General features: G+C 40.1%; 1 protein-coding gene across 1 annotated transcript in view; it reads right to left on the bottom strand.

Moving 5' to 3' along the window:
- Positions 1–883: 883 nt before the first annotated feature.
- The window catches only part of zgc:154142 (uncharacterized protein LOC555481 homolog), a 50669-nt gene continuing 32472 nt past the window's right edge, over positions 884–19080 (bottom strand). The window contains exons 12-21 of the mRNA XM_062995292.1: positions 17267–17376; positions 15025–15125; positions 12723–13000; positions 10814–10977; positions 8009–8192; positions 6723–6941; positions 5632–5772; positions 5313–5537; positions 2640–2819; positions 884–1170 (exon numbers count right to left, since the gene is read on the bottom strand). Of these exons, the coding sequence (XP_062851362.1) occupies positions 2656–2819; positions 5313–5537; positions 5632–5772; positions 6723–6941; positions 8009–8192; positions 10814–10977; positions 12723–13000; positions 15025–15125; positions 17267–17376 (1586 nt within the window). The 3' untranslated portion in view covers positions 884–1170; positions 2640–2655. The remainder of the gene's footprint in view (positions 1171–2639; positions 2820–5312; positions 5538–5631; positions 5773–6722; positions 6942–8008; positions 8193–10813; positions 10978–12722; positions 13001–15024; positions 15126–17266; positions 17377–19080) is intronic.

Raw genomic sequence — 19080 nt, 5'->3', positions numbered from 1 at the left:
AATTGGAACATGTAGCTTTGTCTCAGAAGTGTCTTTTTGTTAATACCTTATGGGATAAAAAAATTGAGATATATATCGCCATTCAGAAAAAAATATCGAGATATAATTTTTGATCCATATCACCCAGCCCTAATACGTATATACATTTATGGGCTGTGAAAAAAAACTGCAGGGTATTTTGTGGAGAACTTTTAACACAAAGTCTGTAACAGCTTTGATTACGTGCAATCTTTTGATCATGCCTATTTTCTCACGTGTTTTACGCCCTAGTATTGCTGGTAGGTCACTATCTGGAACAACATCTGGAACTCAATGTTGTATTTTTGGTGTTTGTGTTCACAGATGAGTGTTAGCTTTCCCAACGGCGACATCTGGTGGCCAGAATAGGTGAGTAACCGGCAAACTGAATTTTTGAGCTTTGTTTTGATTCCGAGTGACCTGTAGATTTTTGCAGAGATGACATTACATTCAGCACCAGTGTCCAGTTTAAAAACAACGTTTTTGTCATTTATTTTGAGGCCTTGAGAAGCTGTCTACTTTACAGTTAAGATAAAAATATTTATATTGGAGAAAGGCCTGATATGGTTTGATTTATTAATGTCAAATTATTTTTATGTTCTTACTACAAAGCTAGTGCAGGCCGTTTCCTGCCAATTATCCTAACCACTGCCAGAGCAGGCAGAAACAAAACAACAAATAAGCACTAATGAAATGCCAAGCTTGTAATTTTAAGTTTATTTAAAAACACTGAAATAAAATTGAAAAAGTTAAAATTAATATAAAAAATACAACAAAAGCCACAATTTACTTTTAGTCCAGTCAGTTTTATTTATATAGCACTTTTACAATAGACTTTGTCTCAAAGCAACTTTACAGACTCAGACTATTAGTAATCAGAAGGTTGCTGGTTTAAGCCCCATTGCTGCAAAGTTGCCACAGTTGGGCCCCTGAGTAGGGACTTAAACACTTCTGTTCTCTTTCATATGATCCAATTTTTAGTTTTTAATTGCTTTGTCCCAAGCCAACATTATGGTCTCCTTCCCCTCCACATAGGAGGAGGTTAACCAGTCAGTGCGTTGTAGAGCCAGTCCCAAGCCTGGTCAAATAAAGAGGTTTCTGTAATGTGTATGGTCCGAACTCTTCTGTACCTTATTCTTATGTACTGCCCACCTAAACAAGAACAGAACAATTATTATTATTATTAATATTAGTTACTATACATAACTACTATACTGTGTATATTTAGTATATACATAAACATTAACTCTCTACACACTCACTCACCCACCACACACACTTACCCTGTCTATTGTCCTCCAAAATGTTTCCTATCTGTCTAATGTCCTCAGATATATTTTCCACTGGTGTCCTGTCTAACTGTTTTTTTGTTTGTTTTGTTTTTGCATGAATTAATCTCCCTTCACTTTCCTGAGGATTCATAATAATAATAATCATTTTGGTTAAACACTAAGCCTTGTGGCTGGATTCATAAAGTTTACCTGCACTAAATGAACAGATTCATAAACACACTACCGTAGCAAAAACATTATAGTGCAGGTACATGAAATAGCATTTATTCATCTCTTATTTCATCAGTGATTAATCATTGATTTCTACATGTAATACATTCATGAATTCATTATGAATATGCACAAGTTCATTTTGTCTAATGTAAGTGGTGGACAAGGTACACAAACCATGTAGTTGAGTTAAAGTAGAGATATCCGAGGTAAAATATTACTCCAGTAAAGACCATATCCGGCTTGAGTCCTGCCCATCTGAACAACAGGCCAATCGTTGTTCATGTAGCTGCTCATCCTCAGCCGGTAAGGCAGAGCTGAGATTCGATACGATGTATTCGAGATCCCAGCTCTGGTTTTTACTGCTGCGCAACCTTTTCATTATCTGTTTTACCACCATTTTATCCTGGTCAGCACATGGTGGGTCAGATTTATTAGGCAAAAGGCAGAAAAAAACTTGGACAGTTTTTCGAGTTCATTATAATGTGTGGCAGACCCACACAGCATGTAGAGTTTGCATGTTCTTCCAATAGAAGCTACTCAGGGCAGTGATAGCTCAGTGGTTAAGGTACAGGTCTTGTAATCAGAAGGTTGCCGGTTCAAGCCCCACCACTGCCAGGTTGCCACTGTTGGGCGCATGAAAGGCCCTTAACCCTCAATCGCTCAAAATTGTGTCATAACTGTGAGTCACTTTGGATGAAAGTGTGGGCTAAATGTAAATGTACTTAAATTGCCGTGTGTGTGTGTGTGTGTGTGTGTGTGTGTGTGTGTGTGTGTGTGTGTGTGTGTGTGTGTGTGTGTGTGTGTGTGTGTGTGTGTGTGTGTGTGTGTGTGTGTGTGTGTGTCTGCTCTGTGATGAACTGGTGACCTATCTCGAGTGTTTCCTGCCTGTCGCCCAGTTATTTGGACCCATCATAACCCTGAGCAGAATAATTTGATTGTAAAATGATGAAAAATGCATTGTGTTTATACTTTTACTTATAATATCATATTTTGTTTAATAATCTAAACGAATTATTCTACGTAAGGCGTTTAAAAAGAATAATTATTTTTTAACATCACTACACATATAGTATTCCAAAGTCATCATGATAGAAGCTTTGAAATAAAGAAACTCACCGATCTTTAGGTCGTCTCATGGTTTTGGTGGCGTAGGTGCCAGGGTGGGAACTATTTTAGGATCGGTGGTCCAGTATCCACGGAAACCCTGCGCCTGACGTGCTTCATTAGAGAGGAAGCGCACAGTGGCTTTGTCTCCAGCAATGGTCAGATTGGGTGGTACAGACCCACAGAACTGACCTGGGCAAAAAGTAACACCAAAACAAAGATCAAACCACTTTATAGCAGGTTTTCCATCGCTCAGAGGAAATAAACAGTCCTATCTAACCCTTACTGGCATTCAACAAGTATTTACTATTGTATTATTATTGTTGTTCTCTGTGACCCATTTTTTTGGCTTGCGACCCTTGGGTGGGTCCAGGGTTTGGAAAACACTGATGATCTATTACTAGTCCAGTACCTTAACCTCTAGGCTACAACTGTCCTACATGTAAAGCTGCTAAGCACATCTTTTTACCAGTCAGCAGCAGATATCAGCAGAGAGCTTTAGCGTGTACAGATGATCATGCTATGCTTTCTGTATTCCTCCACTGTATGTGCGGCACCTTAACCAGACAGAAGGAGTCGCTGTTGCAGTAGCACGGACGTGACTTCCCATCTGGCTTTTCCTTAGACTGGCAAGTGTGTCTGTAATGACCGATAGCTACAAACTACGTTAAAAGTTTACACACACTTGTACAAACATGATTATATAGCCAAAAGTATATGGACATCCCTTCTAACTGTTAAACTTTAGGTGCCAATGTTGTGTAGGTGCCACCCGTTGCCAATGTTGTATACCAGCTTTTTTCAACTTTTTATCAAGTGACCCACATTGATTTTTTTATACGACCCAGGCAACACAAACAATGCATCTTACACTCGCTATACAAGATGTAACATAAAGCCTCCACAAGGGGGCATTTGTGTACAAGTTTTTAAAATTATTATAATTTTTCTCTGCAACACATGTTTTTGGCTTGCAACCCACCCAGGGTTTAAAAATGCTAGTGCATACCACTGATTAAATAAAATAAATGATATGCTTTAGGTCTCCACCGAACCATAGTGAGAGCCATTATCTCCTTATTAGAAACATTCCTGCACACTTTTCTTTAATATATCTGCTGCTATACAAAACCTGAACTGTTGTTTATACAGTATAATAAAGTATGGTGTGTATTCTATTACTCAGTACAATGTACCAGCCAACACCACAATCGCCTTTTGGTCCTGTCCCTTCAGTTTTTAGGTCCAAAAACGTATGGTGTACATTAATATTTATCTGCACTGTGTGTATTGTGTTGTTTACACTTGTGATCTTTGTAGCACCCTGGTCCTGAAGGAACGTTTATCGCTTCAATATGTTCTTGTATAAAGCTGAAATGACAATAAACCTTCTTGAACTTGAACCCACTTCTATTGTGACAACAGGTTGGGGAAGGTTCTATGTTCTAGTAATAAACTTAAGTAATAAACAAAGAAGTGTGTATTAATCCAGGGTTTTTCAACATTTTGTCCATGATTTTTACCGTGACCCAGGCAACACAAACGATGCATCAAAACTAAACACAAAATGAAATATACTTTTTGTATTTTGTTTATGCAATTTTCTCCCCTTTTAGCATGTCCAATTGCCAGATTGTGTCATGCTTCCTCTCCACTAATGCAGATCCCCGCTCTGATTGAGGAGAACAAAGCTAACCCACTCCCCCTCTGACCTGTGGGCAGCAGCCGTATGCATCTTTTCACCTGGCGAGTGCTAATGCGGATCAGCACTGTGTACGGAGAGACACACCCTGATCAACGCACTCCTTCCCCGTCCCTGCGCAGGCACCTAGGTTGTAGGTCGTTGGATCAGTTATGAGTAGACCTTATCTGACTTACCACTACCCCACCCCTATAGGGCGGCACGGTGGCTTAGTGGGTAGCACTGTCGCCTCACAGCAAGAAGGTCCTGGGTTTGAACCCCAGGTGGGGTGGTCCGGGTCCTTTCTGTGTGGAGTTTGCATGTTCTCCCCCACCTCTATATGAACAACAGACCAATCGTTGTTCATGTGGCCGCTCAGCCCAGCCGGATGCATTCGAGATCCCAGCTCTGGTGTGCTAGCTTGTGTTTTACCCCTACAGGGACCATGCAGGACTGAACGCTACAGGAAATCTATCCTTTACATCTGCAATCAGACTGTTCAACAACTCATAATACTTCTAAATAATTCAATCATTTATAATAGATACCTACTTTTTGTATGCTATACATGCACCATAAAACCAATGTTTACATATCTAATAAATACCTATATTTTTATGCCATGCATGCACCATAAAAAGTGTTTACATGTATATACACTGCATTTCGTTGGCTCTGTACTTGTTTACTCTGCACAGTGACAGTAAAGTTGAATCTAATCTAATATAATCATACTGTAAATTTTTATTTTATTGCTTGTTTTTATACTGTTAGTGAATGTTATAGCTATGCAATATGTTGTTGTCTGATGTGAGCTGCTGTCTATCTATCTATCTATCTATCTATCTATCTATCTATCTATCTATCTATCTATCTATCTATCTATCTATCTATCTATCTATCTATCTATCTATCTATCTATCTACAAATGAATGTAAACATCTGACTTCAGCTGTATATAGTTATATAGTTATACTGTATAGTCTATATGTTTTAAATCAAACCTTGAGATTTTCCAGCTGCATCAAAGACCTCCACATAGTCTACACATTTGCCCAAAAGATTCACCGCCTGCAGACTGAAATGTGTGAAGCTGATGTGGATCTCCTTGGCTGAAGGGATAGAGATGCTCCAGGTACAGGCAGCTTGGTTTGGATAGTTATTGGGCCATTTGGGCGAGCGTAGCTCTCCCTGCTGACTGTCAAAGTTTCCACCACATCCGACTATGTCTGTAAATAAAGGCATGTCAAATCAATACTTTTATTTAGTGTTTTTATAAGACTTTTATAACACTTTTGCAGGTTTATTGGAGATGTGACTTACTGTCAATGTCAGCTGGGCTCACGGCTCTCCATGTAGCGTTGAAGCCTGTGTCCACCACTCTGTTATTGGTGGAAAAGCGCACGCTCAGTGTGTTACCGGCAGAAATCACATCTCCTGGAGCAGACGCGCTGCAGTGGGTGCCTAAAAATAAAAAAAACAAACATAAAGACATGAACTGGGTGGAGGGCGGCACAGTGGCTAAAAAAATATTTAATGCATTTTCTCCCCTTTTGCTCCCTTTTTAGCGTGTCCAATTGCCCCCATTGCATTGTGCTTCCACTCCTCCAATGCCGATCCCCTCTCTGATTAAGAAAAAGGAAGCTAACCCACGCCCCCACCAACACATGGGCAGCAGCCGTATGCATCTTATCACCTACACCGTATGCATCTATCACTGTACGGAGGGACACCTGTACTGAGGAACACACCCTGAGAGCACTCTTTTCCCATCTCTGTGCAGGCGTTACCAATCAGCCAGCAGAGGTCGTATTTGCTTGGGAGAGAGACCCCATCCGGCTTAGTCCCGCCCATATGAACAACAGACCAATCGTTGTTCATGTGGCCGCTCAGCCTTAGCCGGTAGAGTTGAGATTCGATACGATGTATTTGAGATCCCAGCTCTGGTTCCAGTGTGTGTTTTTTACCGCTGCGCCACCTGAGCGGCCCTGGTCTGGGTCCTTTCTGTGTGGAGTTTGCATGTTCTCCCTGTGTCTGCGTGGGTTTCCTCCGGGAGCTCCGGTTTCCTCCCACAGTCCAAAAACATGTAGTCAGGTTAATTGTAGACACTGAATTGCCATGTAGGTGAATGGGTGTGTGTGTGGGTATGTATGTGTGTCTGCCCTGTGATGGACTGGCGCCCATCCAGGGTGTTACTGTGTGCCTTGCGCCCATTGAAAAGCTGGAATAGGCGACCCTGATTGGATAAGCTTTTAAGAAAGTGAGTAATTGAGTGTTTGAACTGGGGTTTTACCCAGAGTTTAATCGTTTTCAATTCCCTATTGCAATTTCCTTGGCGTTTACTGACTGAGACTATCACACACAAATACTTCCGTATTGTAGTTCTAGAAAATTCAGATATCTGGTTCACATACCCAAAGTGCCAACATGGTCAGAGATGGCGACACTGTCGCTAAGGCACAGCTGGCTTTCCTCCAGTGAGAACGAGATGAAATGTAGGTGCACGTGTTTGCCGGCAGGTACGTGGATGTTCCAGTTACAGTTGGCACCATTCTCATAACTCTGGGGGTGATTCATGGACGTTAACACACCTTCAGTGCCAGTTTGCTCCTTTAGACCCCCACAACCAGAAGCTGAAAAGTGGAGAGAATAAACAGAAGAATCAATAAATACACCATAATACACAGTCAGAGTCGGTGCTTATAACTTTAAAACCACCTCCTTGTTTCTACACTCACTGTCCATTTTTATCAGCTCCACTTCCCACACTTTGTAGTTCTACAATTACTGACTGTAGTCCATCTGTTTCTCTACATATCTTCACCCTGTTCTTCAATGATCAGGACCCCCACAGAGCAGGTATTATTTAGGTGGTGGATCACTCTCAGCACTGCAGTGACACTGACATGGTGGTGGTGTGTTAGTGTGTGTTGTGCTGGTATGAGTGGATCAGACACAGCAGCACTGCTGGAGTTTTTAAATACTGTGTCCACTCACTGTCCACTCTATTAGACACTCTTACCTAGTTGGTCCACCTTGTAGATGTAAAGTCAGAGACGATCGCTCATCTATTGCTGCTGTTTGAGTCGGTCATCTTCTAGACCTTCATCAGTGGTCACAGGACGCTGTGCACAGGGTGATGTTGACTGGATATTTTTGGTTGGTGGACTATTCTCAGTCCAGCAGTGACAGTGAGGTGTTTAAAAACTCCAGCAGCACTGCTGTGTCTTATCCACTCATACCAGCACAACACACACTAACACACCACCACCATGTCAGTGTCACTGCAGTGCTGAGAATGATCCACCACCCAAATAATACCTGCTCACTCTGTTCTTTAATGGTCAGGACTCGGTGGTGGATCATTCTCAGCACTGCAGTGACACTGACATGGTGGTGGTGTGTTAGTGTGTGTCGTGCTGGAATGAGTTAACAAAGCATGCAAACAGATGGACTACAGTCAGTAATTGTAGAACTACAAAGTACTACACTTACTAAATATGGTAAGTGGAGCTGATAAAATGGACAGTGAGTGTAAAAACAAGGAGGTGGTTTTAATCTTATGGCTGATCGGTGTATGTGTAACACACTCAAAAAAAGTTAGGACAGGGCAAAAAAAAAAAAGAGTAAAAGGAAATGCACCTTTATAGTAATTACAACTAAATATGGACAATTAATTTAGGATGTAATGTTGGCATACTGGTCATTTCGTAGACGTCCTTGCGCACGATGTTTTCGATCCAGGACATGTATGCAGATGACCGGGTGAACACACTGGGCTTTTTGTCCATGATGCAGCCGATGGGCCCAAAGCTGGTAATGCCATGCACCTCCCATGGGGCTGAAGGTCCATCCTGACACACGAGGGGCCCACCTGAGTCTCCCTGTGCCATAAAGAGAAGGAGATCGTGGTTTAATCACCTGCACTGTTCGACTTTTCTCTAGGGTACAATGTGTGGTTCCATCAGCTCCTCTGTGTGCACTGGAAGTGTTAATTATGTTCACAGCACTGACGAGCTTGTCAGCACAATATTTTCGTTTGGCAAATCAAGAGGGATTCTTTTTATTTTTTTTGCATATGGGCTTAAAAAGGACATACTAAAGCAATAAGCCACGAGAGGCCGTACGTTACTGTGATTTTAGCACGGGGATGACGTTTTTGGCACGACGCGAAGCGGAGTGCCTAAAACTTCTTTCCCCGTGCTAAAATCGTAACAGTAACGCACGGTCTCGAGTGGTTTATTGCTTTTATAAAACGGCGGTCAACATAAAATATAATAAATACAACAATGTTTAATCATAAATGTATTTATTGTGTATAAACTTACAATAAAGCATTCTTCCGCGACGCAAGGTAATCCGATTAACAGTGTTGCTAGGCAACGTGAGGGCGAAAATAACATTAACTTTCTCTATTCAGTGGCGTATTAATATGGAATGATGTGAGGTGGTCCTAGGTGTGCGTTTATCGAGGATTTTACAACGGCTTTGAACGCGGCTCAGCCAATTAGATTTTAGGACCGGAACTATCCGTTTTATAAAGTAAATTTTACTTACTGTGTGTCTGTTTTTATCTATTTGTCTGTCTGTCTCTGTCTGTTTGTCTGTTTCTCTCTGTCTTTGTCTGTCTGCCTCTGTCTCTCTCTCTCTCTGTCTCTCTCACAAACAGAGAGAAACATGCTCACAGCAGGACATGTTGTAGCAGGGGAGAGTAAAGGGACACACTTCTATACCTGCGACTCCAGTGGACCCGAACAACACATGTGTAATATAAATGTGTGGACCCAAACACCATACAAGGTTAAAATAGCATTATATCAGACTGGCTAAGCATCTACACACACACAAACACTTTGTGTCTTTAACAGACGCCATTCTTATAGAAAGGCTTTGTATTAACAGTGTTTATGTGGGTATTTGTGTCCTCGTCATAAACAGGATTACATTAGTGTGAGGTAAGATATTGATGTTGAACAGGAAGGCCGGCTCATGATTGATGTTGCAGTTTCCCAAAGGTGTTCAGTAGGAAGGAGGTCCACAGGTGTGAAGTTTCTCAACACCAAACTCATCAAATGCAAATGACGTGGACATTAAGCCGTAAACAAAAAATAAATGAATATGAATGAATGAAATATGAGCGTTAAGGGCCTTGCTCAAGAGCCCAACAGTTGCAACCTGGCAGTGGTGGTGTTTGAACCATCAACCATCTGCTAACTAGTCCAGTACTTTAACCATAAGGCTACAACTGCCCACCGTTGCCCAATGTTTATTAATCATAATCATAAACATTTCATTTTCTTGCTAAATAAAATGATAAAAATATAATTACAACATTACACATTTCAGACTATAATTGAGTTTTGTTTTTGTTTTTTTCTTAGTTTGGAGTTTGCTCACAATAACATTCAATGCAGGTCACTAGGGATGTAACGATACACTCTACCCACTGGGTTCACTATACAATGTTTTCCCGATTTTTTTAAACAAAATAAAATTGAAGACAAATTATGACAAAGTTTCCTTTTATTATTTCTAAATAAAATAAAATACTGTATTTGTGCTTATGTTTTATTTATCTAAATAATGAATGTCCTTTTATTTTTGAGGTAGGTACAAACTATGCAGAACAAAAACTGAAATGAAATAAATCCCACATTAAATAAATAAGAAAGTAAGCCGCTCAGGTGGTGCAGCGGTAAAAAACACACGCTGCAACCAGAGCTGGATTCCAGATACACCGTATTGAATCCAGCTCTGCTTCCCCAGTTTGAAGCCGAGTGGCTGTATGAGCAATGATTGGCCGGTTGCTCAGTTGGGGGGCGGGACAAAGAACCGGATGTGGGTCTCTCTCTGTCAGAATGCGATTACGACCTCTGTCTGCTGATTAGAGGCACCTGCACAGGGATGAGGAAGAGTGCCCTTAGGGTGTGTCTCTCCGCATGCAACGCTAGGTGGCACCAAACTCATAAAATGTGTGGGTGGCAAAATGCATCCTGCTTGCTGCTCATATGTTGGAGGGGATATGGGTTATGGGTCAGGGCAGGGTTCGGCATAGACAGAGAGGAAGCACAATGCAAATTGAACAATTGGATGTGCTAAAGGGGGAGAAAAAGGGAAAAAAAAGAAGGTAAGGAAGAAAGTATCCTCACATAAATAAATGTTACTGGAAAATTCAAAACCTGGCAACCCTGTAGTGACGTCAACCAGGCTAGGTGAATAGCACCAGTGCCCTCTGCTGTTCATTTTACATGTAAAACAATTTTAATTGTTACACATGTGAATCGATTTTTAACCTTCTTGTGGTGCATCGTTACATCCCTACAGGTCACTGACTATCATAATGTAAAATAATCAAGACATTAACATGAATACTGTATGTGCCAAAAGTCTAAACTAAGTTTATAAGCTTATATAATGTAAATGTACCCTTTGTGGACTAGAAACAGTTAAGGTTGATACTTTTGTCCTAAATGTTTTATGATAATGATGCAGTGTGCATACACACCTGACACACAGACTTGAGCTCGTCAGGTAGAGTGTATCCACAGCAGATCATCGAGGGCTTGACCTGGAACCACCAGTAATCCATTCTCTTACAGGTATCATAAGGAACCACAGGAAGAGCCACCTGGTTCAGAGTCTCGGCCACTTTAGGAGCTGTGGAGTTACCTGATCACAAAGAAAGAAAGAAACCAAATTACACAAAAACTCAGAATTAAATATCTGAATAATTGGAAAACTAAAACTAAAGTGCAGAGTAAAATGCGGTTTGTTATTTGTTATTTGGCCCTAAACAGACACTACAGTGCAGCAGATGATCTGAGCACAGCATCCAACCCTAAATTAAGAAACACCTTGACGAGGTACAGACGCACACGACCTGGTCGTATCATTACTGCCCTCTCAGTACAGTAGAGACGGAGCTGCACTTCCTCACCCAGTGTACCAAGTACCACCACATCCGGTCCCAATTCTTCCCCAAATTTAACTCCCTCCCAGACCCCGACACCTACTGGGGGAGCACTGAGAGAGCTGTACACTAGCAGCACTCTACACACACACTGCCACCTGGTGAGGGACAGTGGGTGACCATGTCTAACACACACACACACACACACGCACACAACAAACGTTTATTACTACCTCATAAGTGTAAATGTTATTATTTTTATTGTTATTATTTGTGTTTTTATTACACTGTTTTTATTACACTGTTTTTGAACTGTTTACAATGTCTTCTATGTTTACAGGTATGAATGTGTGTGTTAGGGAGAGAGTGAGCTGTGTGAATAAGATTGTCTGTATTGTATTTTTAATGCACTGCAAGCATCTGTGTAACCAAAAACAAATTCCTTGTATGTGTAAGCATACTTGGCCAATAAAGCCTGATTCTGATTATAATTGTATTTTATTTTTTGCACCTGCAACTGTTTTGTACGACGACGTATTAGGGCCACGTTAAAGAAATTTTTTTTTTTTAAAGTTTCGATTTTGAGAATAAAGTCGTATAATTTTCGATTTATAATAATTACGAGATTAAAGTCAAACTAAATATGAGATTAAAGTCAAAATAATTACGAGATTAAAGTCAAAATAATTACAAGATTAAAGTCAAAATAATTACAAGATTAAAGTCGAAATATTATGAGATTAAAGTCAAAATAATTACGAGATTAAAGTCTGAATAATTACGAGATTAAAGTCAAAATAATTACGAGATTAAAGTTGAAATATAATCAGATTAAAGTCGAAATAATTACGAGATTAAAGTCAAAATAATTACGAGATTAAAGTCGAAATGATTACGAGATAAAAGTCGAAATATTATGGCCATAGCAACTGACAGACCCTGAGACCTGTGCTTCTCTGAACTGACAAGCCCACAATGGCTGCTCACTCTTTGGCCATAATATTTCAACTTTATTCTCATAACCATTTAGACTTTAATCTCGAAATAATTTCGACTTTATTTTCATAATATTTCTACTTTATTATCCGAATATTTTGACTTTAATCTCAAAATCGGAATTTATACAACTTTATTCTCGAAATTAAAACTTACAAATATTTTTTACAGTGGCGATAATGCACCGTTGTAGTTTTGTATATATTTGTTCTTTCTTATTGTTATCTTATTGTTTTCTCTGTAACTGAGTTTGGAAATACAAACGTCCTTATTTGTCATGCCAATAAAGCTGGTTTTGAGTTTGAGAATCCGCACTGACCAGCAGGTGGCACTGTAACACCTCAAGAGTTCTTATACGTGAGGTGATCAGAGAGAAAAATGTCTTGATCTATGTTCATGATCATGTGATGTTTGGGCACTGGTGACTGTCTAAATTTCACTTCAGGTCAGATCTGTATTTATACGTTTGAAAACTCATTTGTAGTGACAGTGTTTTAGCTCTACATACCCGTCTCGTCTCCCCAGCCCGTAGCGTAGCATTTCTTTCCTCCAGGAAGTTCCTCATCAGCGGAGGGCAGACAGGCAAAGTCGATGTGATCGGTGCTGGTGACCTCTCCGTCCAGGCGCACCAGGGCAATGTCAAACTCCACAGTGGGAACGGTGGGGTACCTGAAGCCCTCATGCCGATAGATGCCAAGCACACTGTAGCACTGCTCAGTCGGCTCTGAATGGGTCAGGTTGTGTTTGCCCAGGCACATCTGCCATCTCTGCAGCTGATCTGCATACCTGTAGAGGAGAGACGTGCCCAGTCACACACACACAGTCATTAACACACATGTACACTATGTCAAAAATCTATGGACACCCTTTCTACTTATTAAGTTCAGCTGTTTCAGCCACTCATTGTTTACAGTAGTATAACATCTATTATATGAAAAATATATTGTTTTAACATTTGTGAAAACAAATTGGGGACAGCCCTTTTTTTCCCAGCCCTGTTCACATGTCCATAAGACAGGAGTGCCCACACTTTTGTGACTTGAGATCTACTATTTCAGTTGATGGGTCATCATGATCTACTTTTTAAAAGGTTGGCTTAGTAGCTTAATTAAATGTGCTTCAGTTCCTATATTGATATCCAGCATTACAGGGGAAGCAGCTGAAAAATCACACCAACCTCATTCTGATGATTTATACTGAATGGTGTCAGTCAGGTTTATGTAGTCTGGACAGTAGCTGCTGATTCTCAAGCAGCTTCCACGTGTTCATCAGTAAGAGTGGACCGATATTTAGACTAAATTAGTTTCATGTTGAAAAAGGCTGATTCACACAAGCAGGTTGATCCAAAAATACTGTCAAATATGTGGCACATTTTATTATGTTGGATATTTTTTCTCATCCAGCAAGTTCCAAAATTGTCCAGTAGAGGCCATAGACTTCATATGAATGTCTGATTGTAGGGTTACAATTTATGTATGTATAAGATCTGAATATTCTTCGTCAGCTTCCTCTACATATGAATGAAACAGCATCTCTGCAGTGTTCTTGCCTGAATCGGTTTCTTTGTTCTTGGTTGTGCAATCATCTTCACAATTAGTGTAGGTTACAAAAGGAAAAATGCAAAAATGGTGCAAACCAGCTACTAATAAATGAAAACGTTCTAAATTTGCGGTACTCTAGGCGGGCTGAGATGTAGCTGTGGTAACAAACCACAAATTAAGGAAACAGTGGCCACATTTTATGTCAATCACTTTGACCTGTTTAAATGAGGCGCAATCTACCAGCGTGCACTGTGCGATTGACTGGTAGATTGCGATCGATGTATTGGGCACCCCTGCCATAAGACATAAAGGTAAAATGCCCATTTAGACATAGTTTGATTGAGTGACAAGAGTTTGTTGAGTTGGAACTTCACAGAACCCTGATCTAAACCCCAGTGAACATAGATGGAATCATGAGCCAATTATCACAACAGTGCCTGACCTCACAAACGCTCTTTTGACTGAATAAGCACAAATTGTTGCAAACACACTTCAAAATCTTGTGAAAAGCTTTCTCAGACAAGTCGAGGATGTTACCTTCGGGTCAACTCTACATTTATGCCCATTGTTTTGAAATGGCTTTTCAACAAACATATGTTTTGCTATCCACATACTTCAAAATCACCTGCCTAATACTGCATAGGTCCACCTCATCTCACCAAAACAGTTCTGACCCTTCAAAGCATGGACTCCACAGCACCTCTGACATTGGCCTGTGTTATATGGCACCACAATGTCAGCAGCAGATCATTTAAGTCCTGCAAGATGCAAAGTGGGGCCTCTAATGGATCACTATATGAGCAAAGTTATAATATCATCCACTGTTTCGCTTTCATCCCAAACATGTTTGGTTGGGTTAAGACGAGGGTTCTGTGAAGGCAACTGTAACTTCTTTGCACACATTTAGTCAAATCATGTCTTTATAGACCTTGCCTAGTTCTCAGGGGTGTAATCATGCTGTATAAGAACAGGGAATTTCTGTCGGCAAAATGGTAAAAGCACAGCATTTAACTTTTAATTTTTGATGCACCTGTTTGCAATGAATGTGGCAGAAACAACTCAATTCTGTCATTAGGAGGTGTGTCCACATACTTTTGACCATGTAGTGTATCTGATCTGGGGCATAATCATGCTGGATGGGAAAGGGCATACAATTTACATGGTATTTTTATACACCCGTTAGCAATAATAGCTTTGTGCTAGTACATACTGCTCGCTATTCTTAAGATCAGCTAGTGTAAAATATTGATGTCGGATATTAGATTGTACCTGATAAAACAGTGTGCAGCTGTCAAAACCCAGTTCTTATGGATGAGTGTTCCACCACATGTGTGGAAGAAAGAGGGTGTTGGATACGATTCAGGCCAAACCTTTTAAACAAACACACAAAAAATATCATTCAAATGAATAAATGAATAAATAAACAGTCAAGAACACACTACTGAAAGTGCACAAACACAAAAATGGCTGGTCGTGCTTATTACATTGCTGGGAAGTTGTCATGGCATTAACGTGTGATAAATTATAGTGATCCAGTGTGGCAGCTCAGAAACGTGGTGCAGAATGACTGGTTGATGATGTTTGTAGTAATAGAAATGTTCTCTAATTACAATAAAAACAAGTTCAAATACACTTGGATGTCTTGAGATTTTATCTGTCTTTAATTTTTTTTGGTGACTGGATAACTGGAGCACCTACTTTAATGTTAATGCTAATAATACTTATAATATTAATAGTAATAATAAGTTTCGGATTTTGGAAAATTTCTCTCATCAAAACTTCTCTCACAATTATGTCATTTTTATTTTACATTTACATTTTAGGCATTTAGCAGATGCTTTTATCCAAAGTGACTTACAGTACTGTGACAGTATACAATCTAAGCAATTGAGGGTTTAGGGCCTTGCTCAACGCTATAGCTGCCCTGATTTTCACTAACTGCTTTTATTCTTCATCCTGATTCCAGGAAAACACTGGACACAACGCAGGAATATCATGGACAAGATGCCAAGCCATCTCTACTATAGTGCCGACTATAGTGTTTTTGGAAAAGTGGTAGAGAAATTCTGTACTGGAAGAAAATAATTGTATTTCTTTTGTATGAACATGTTATCTACACAGACAATAACCAGAGTTAGGGATTCAAACTGAACCTGCAGTCTTGAAGCTGTGTTGCACCATAATGACATGCTGTACCACCCTGCTTAAATGGCTCATGCCTAGTTCACACGACACGATTTTTTACCTGATTTTCGCTCGACAGCGATCGAAACTCGGCTCTCAATCTCTAAGTGTGAACTACCCAACAACTCGATCCGAGTGGCTCGCCGACTGAAGCGAGATTTCTAGCTTGTCGAATATCTGGATCTGAGTTGCCCGATTGGCAACGAGTGTGGTGTCGAACAGCCGATAAGAACGCAAGATACGGTGTGAGGGGAAATGCAGGGGAGAAGTTGTAAAAAGGTGGGACAGGGGCATAATATAGTTTATATCAGAATACATCGGTACACACACAAGTTTTACAGTATTTCTGACCTTACCGTTCTCTATAAAACACCAACGCTGCATTGCAAAAAATATTTATTAACCTCCAACTCACTATAGAACAATCCCTGCTTTATGTTTTATGCAGCACACATATGAAATGTCGAAGAAATGTTGTTCCAGAAATCAAGTGGAGTTTAAGGATTCTCGAGAATATCTGCCGTCTTCAAAGGTTTTTCAGAAACATTAGTGGACCATAGCTGACCGACAATCAAACTGCCTGAATAATCATTTTAATCTGGTTCTGCTGATTATTTGTGTGTAAAATGATTAATGCATGATGACTTCAGCTTATCTGAATGTACAGTACAGGCCAAAAGTTTGGACACACCTTCTCATTCCTGTGGTTTCTCTTAATTTTTTTTTAATTTTCTACATTGTAGATTAATACTAAAGACATCCAAACTATGAAGGAACACATATGGAATTATGTAGTAAACAAAAAAGTGTTAAACAAACCAGAATATGTTTTATATTTTAGATTCTTCAAAGTAGCCATCTTTTGCTTTAATGACAGATTTGCACACTCTTTGAAATTTTCTCAACCAGCTTTATTAGGTTTCCACCTGGAACGGTTTTCAATGAATGTTTGTGCCTTGTCTAGAGTGAATTTTTGGAATTTGTTGCTTTTTTAATGTGTTTGAGACCATCAGTTGGGTTGTGCAGAGGTAGAGTTGGTAAAATATAAAACATATTCTGGTTTGTTTAACACTTTTTGGTTCACTACATAATTCTTCATAGTTTGGATGTCTTCAGTATTAATCTACAATGTAGAAAATAAAAATAATCAAGAAAAAACATTGAAGCGAAGGTGTGTCCAAACTTTTGGCTGGTGTGTCCAAACTTTTGGCCTGTACTGTATATCCTGTATCCTGTCTCTGTATAATCCTGTTACATTAACGTGTGCTGAGAACGCCGCTTCACTTGTGAGGTGTTTAGGAGTTGATTTTAAAGACTTTGGTTTTACCTGCATGGACACTTGCCAGGGCCAGGAGTGAGCTTTGGCTGGTTCACCATTTACTATGCGAGTGTTCACCATAGGCGGGATCGTTGGCTTGCCACATGTTTTTGGCCAATCTGTAGAAGAGAAATAAACTGAAAGGTCAGAGGGTTTAGGACCAGATTTCCAGGTTGTATTAATCTTAGTATTTATTTCAGTGGACCCCAGGCAATGGTTGGCACATTATAAGTCATTATAACACAGCTGTACTGTAAGCTCAGAGAAATTTGAAGGCAGCATCATAAATCCTTCTAGTGAAGACAGCTTAATAAAATACTACAGCTGAAATAACTGTAGGACTTGTTTACTTGCACTGTAAGGGAAATGTATGTCATGTCATGTCATGTCAGGCTTTCACTTATTTCTTCCACTGTTTTGTGACTAACATAATTGGAACATGCCTGTTTGTACCTAAAATACCTTAAATTTGACTTCTTAACTGGGCGGGGAAGAAGACCCAACAGTTCGTCGAAATCCCCTGGACAATGGGTGACACTGGGAAACCACTGATTTGTGTACTTGCATTTTCTCTCTTTTTCTCCCGATTTTTAGCGTGTCCAATTTTTACCCAATTGCGTTATGCCTTCTCTCTACTGGTGCTGACCCCTGCCCTGATTGAGGATAGCGAACTGGCACACGCCCCATCCGACACGTGTGCAGTAGCCGACTGCATCTTTTCACCTGCACGAGGTGAGTTCATATGCGAATAAGCCCTGTGTATGGAGAGCCACACCCTGATCAACACATTACTCCTCTACTCTGTGCAGATGCCATCAATCAGCCAGCAGAGGTCGTAATTGCATAAGTTATGAAGTCCCTATCCGGCTCCCCCCTTGGTTGAACAGCAGCCAATCGTTGTTCATATAGCCGCCCAGCCCAGCTGGATGGCAGAGCTGAGATTTGATCTGATGTATTCGAAATCCCAGTTCTGGTGTGCTAGCGTAGTCTACCGCTGTGCCACCTGAGCGGCTTGATTTGTGTACTTTTTAATAGGAATAACCAAACTAGCCCTGTTTATATGGGGACACCAGGTATACTGAATAATCCAGCTATTCGATTTGCCACCAAAGCCCCCTATAAAACACACCATTGCTCTCTGTACTCCCTGGTTAAATGGCCATTAGTGGTGGGCGGATTGATCCAAATATCAATATTATCGATACCAACGTTGGTATTGGTATTGGATGGATACTAGTGTGATGAGATCGATACTTTAGTTTTACTTTTTCTCTGCTACATTCAGCACGTTTCTCCCATTTCGTCAGAAAGTAAAGACCATGTCTGTACAGACTCGCTCCTCTCACATCTTACATGCTCAACTTGCTCCTCCCCTCCTGCTCTGCTGTGTTTTGTTGTGGTACCGTCACACTGTTATAATCCTAACAGACATCAGTACGTTGGTAGGCATTGGAAGATTGTAAGTTTTTGAATACTTTGCTTTGCAGATACAGAAATGGGGGCGATTTTATGGAAATAATAGTGTAAACTATCTGTACATAAAGTACGGACTGTTATTACATAAAGCTGTTATTCCGTGTTTCTTTTGACTTTGTGCTTATAAATGTAAACAGAATAGCATCGAAATTAACAAGGACACATACAGTATATTCAGTCACTATTAAAAATCTACAAATGTATTCACCCAGCAAACACAACTATGTGGTATGAGTTAGCTGCTTGGTGGTGATACGCCATGATAATAACATTGTGAGAAAGTAAAGCACCAGAAACAAGAAATCTAACCGCTTTAAACAACTGAATTTATTTATAACCCTACTGAG

The sequence above is a fragment of the Trichomycterus rosablanca genome, chromosome 5, assembly GCF_030014385.1.
Source record: "Trichomycterus rosablanca isolate fTriRos1 chromosome 5, fTriRos1.hap1, whole genome shotgun sequence".
NCBI classification, from domain to species: Eukaryota; Metazoa; Chordata; class Actinopteri; order Siluriformes; family Trichomycteridae; genus Trichomycterus; species Trichomycterus rosablanca.
Note: the sequence above shows the minus strand (reverse complement) of the source record. Positions and strands in the feature narration are given on the sequence as shown.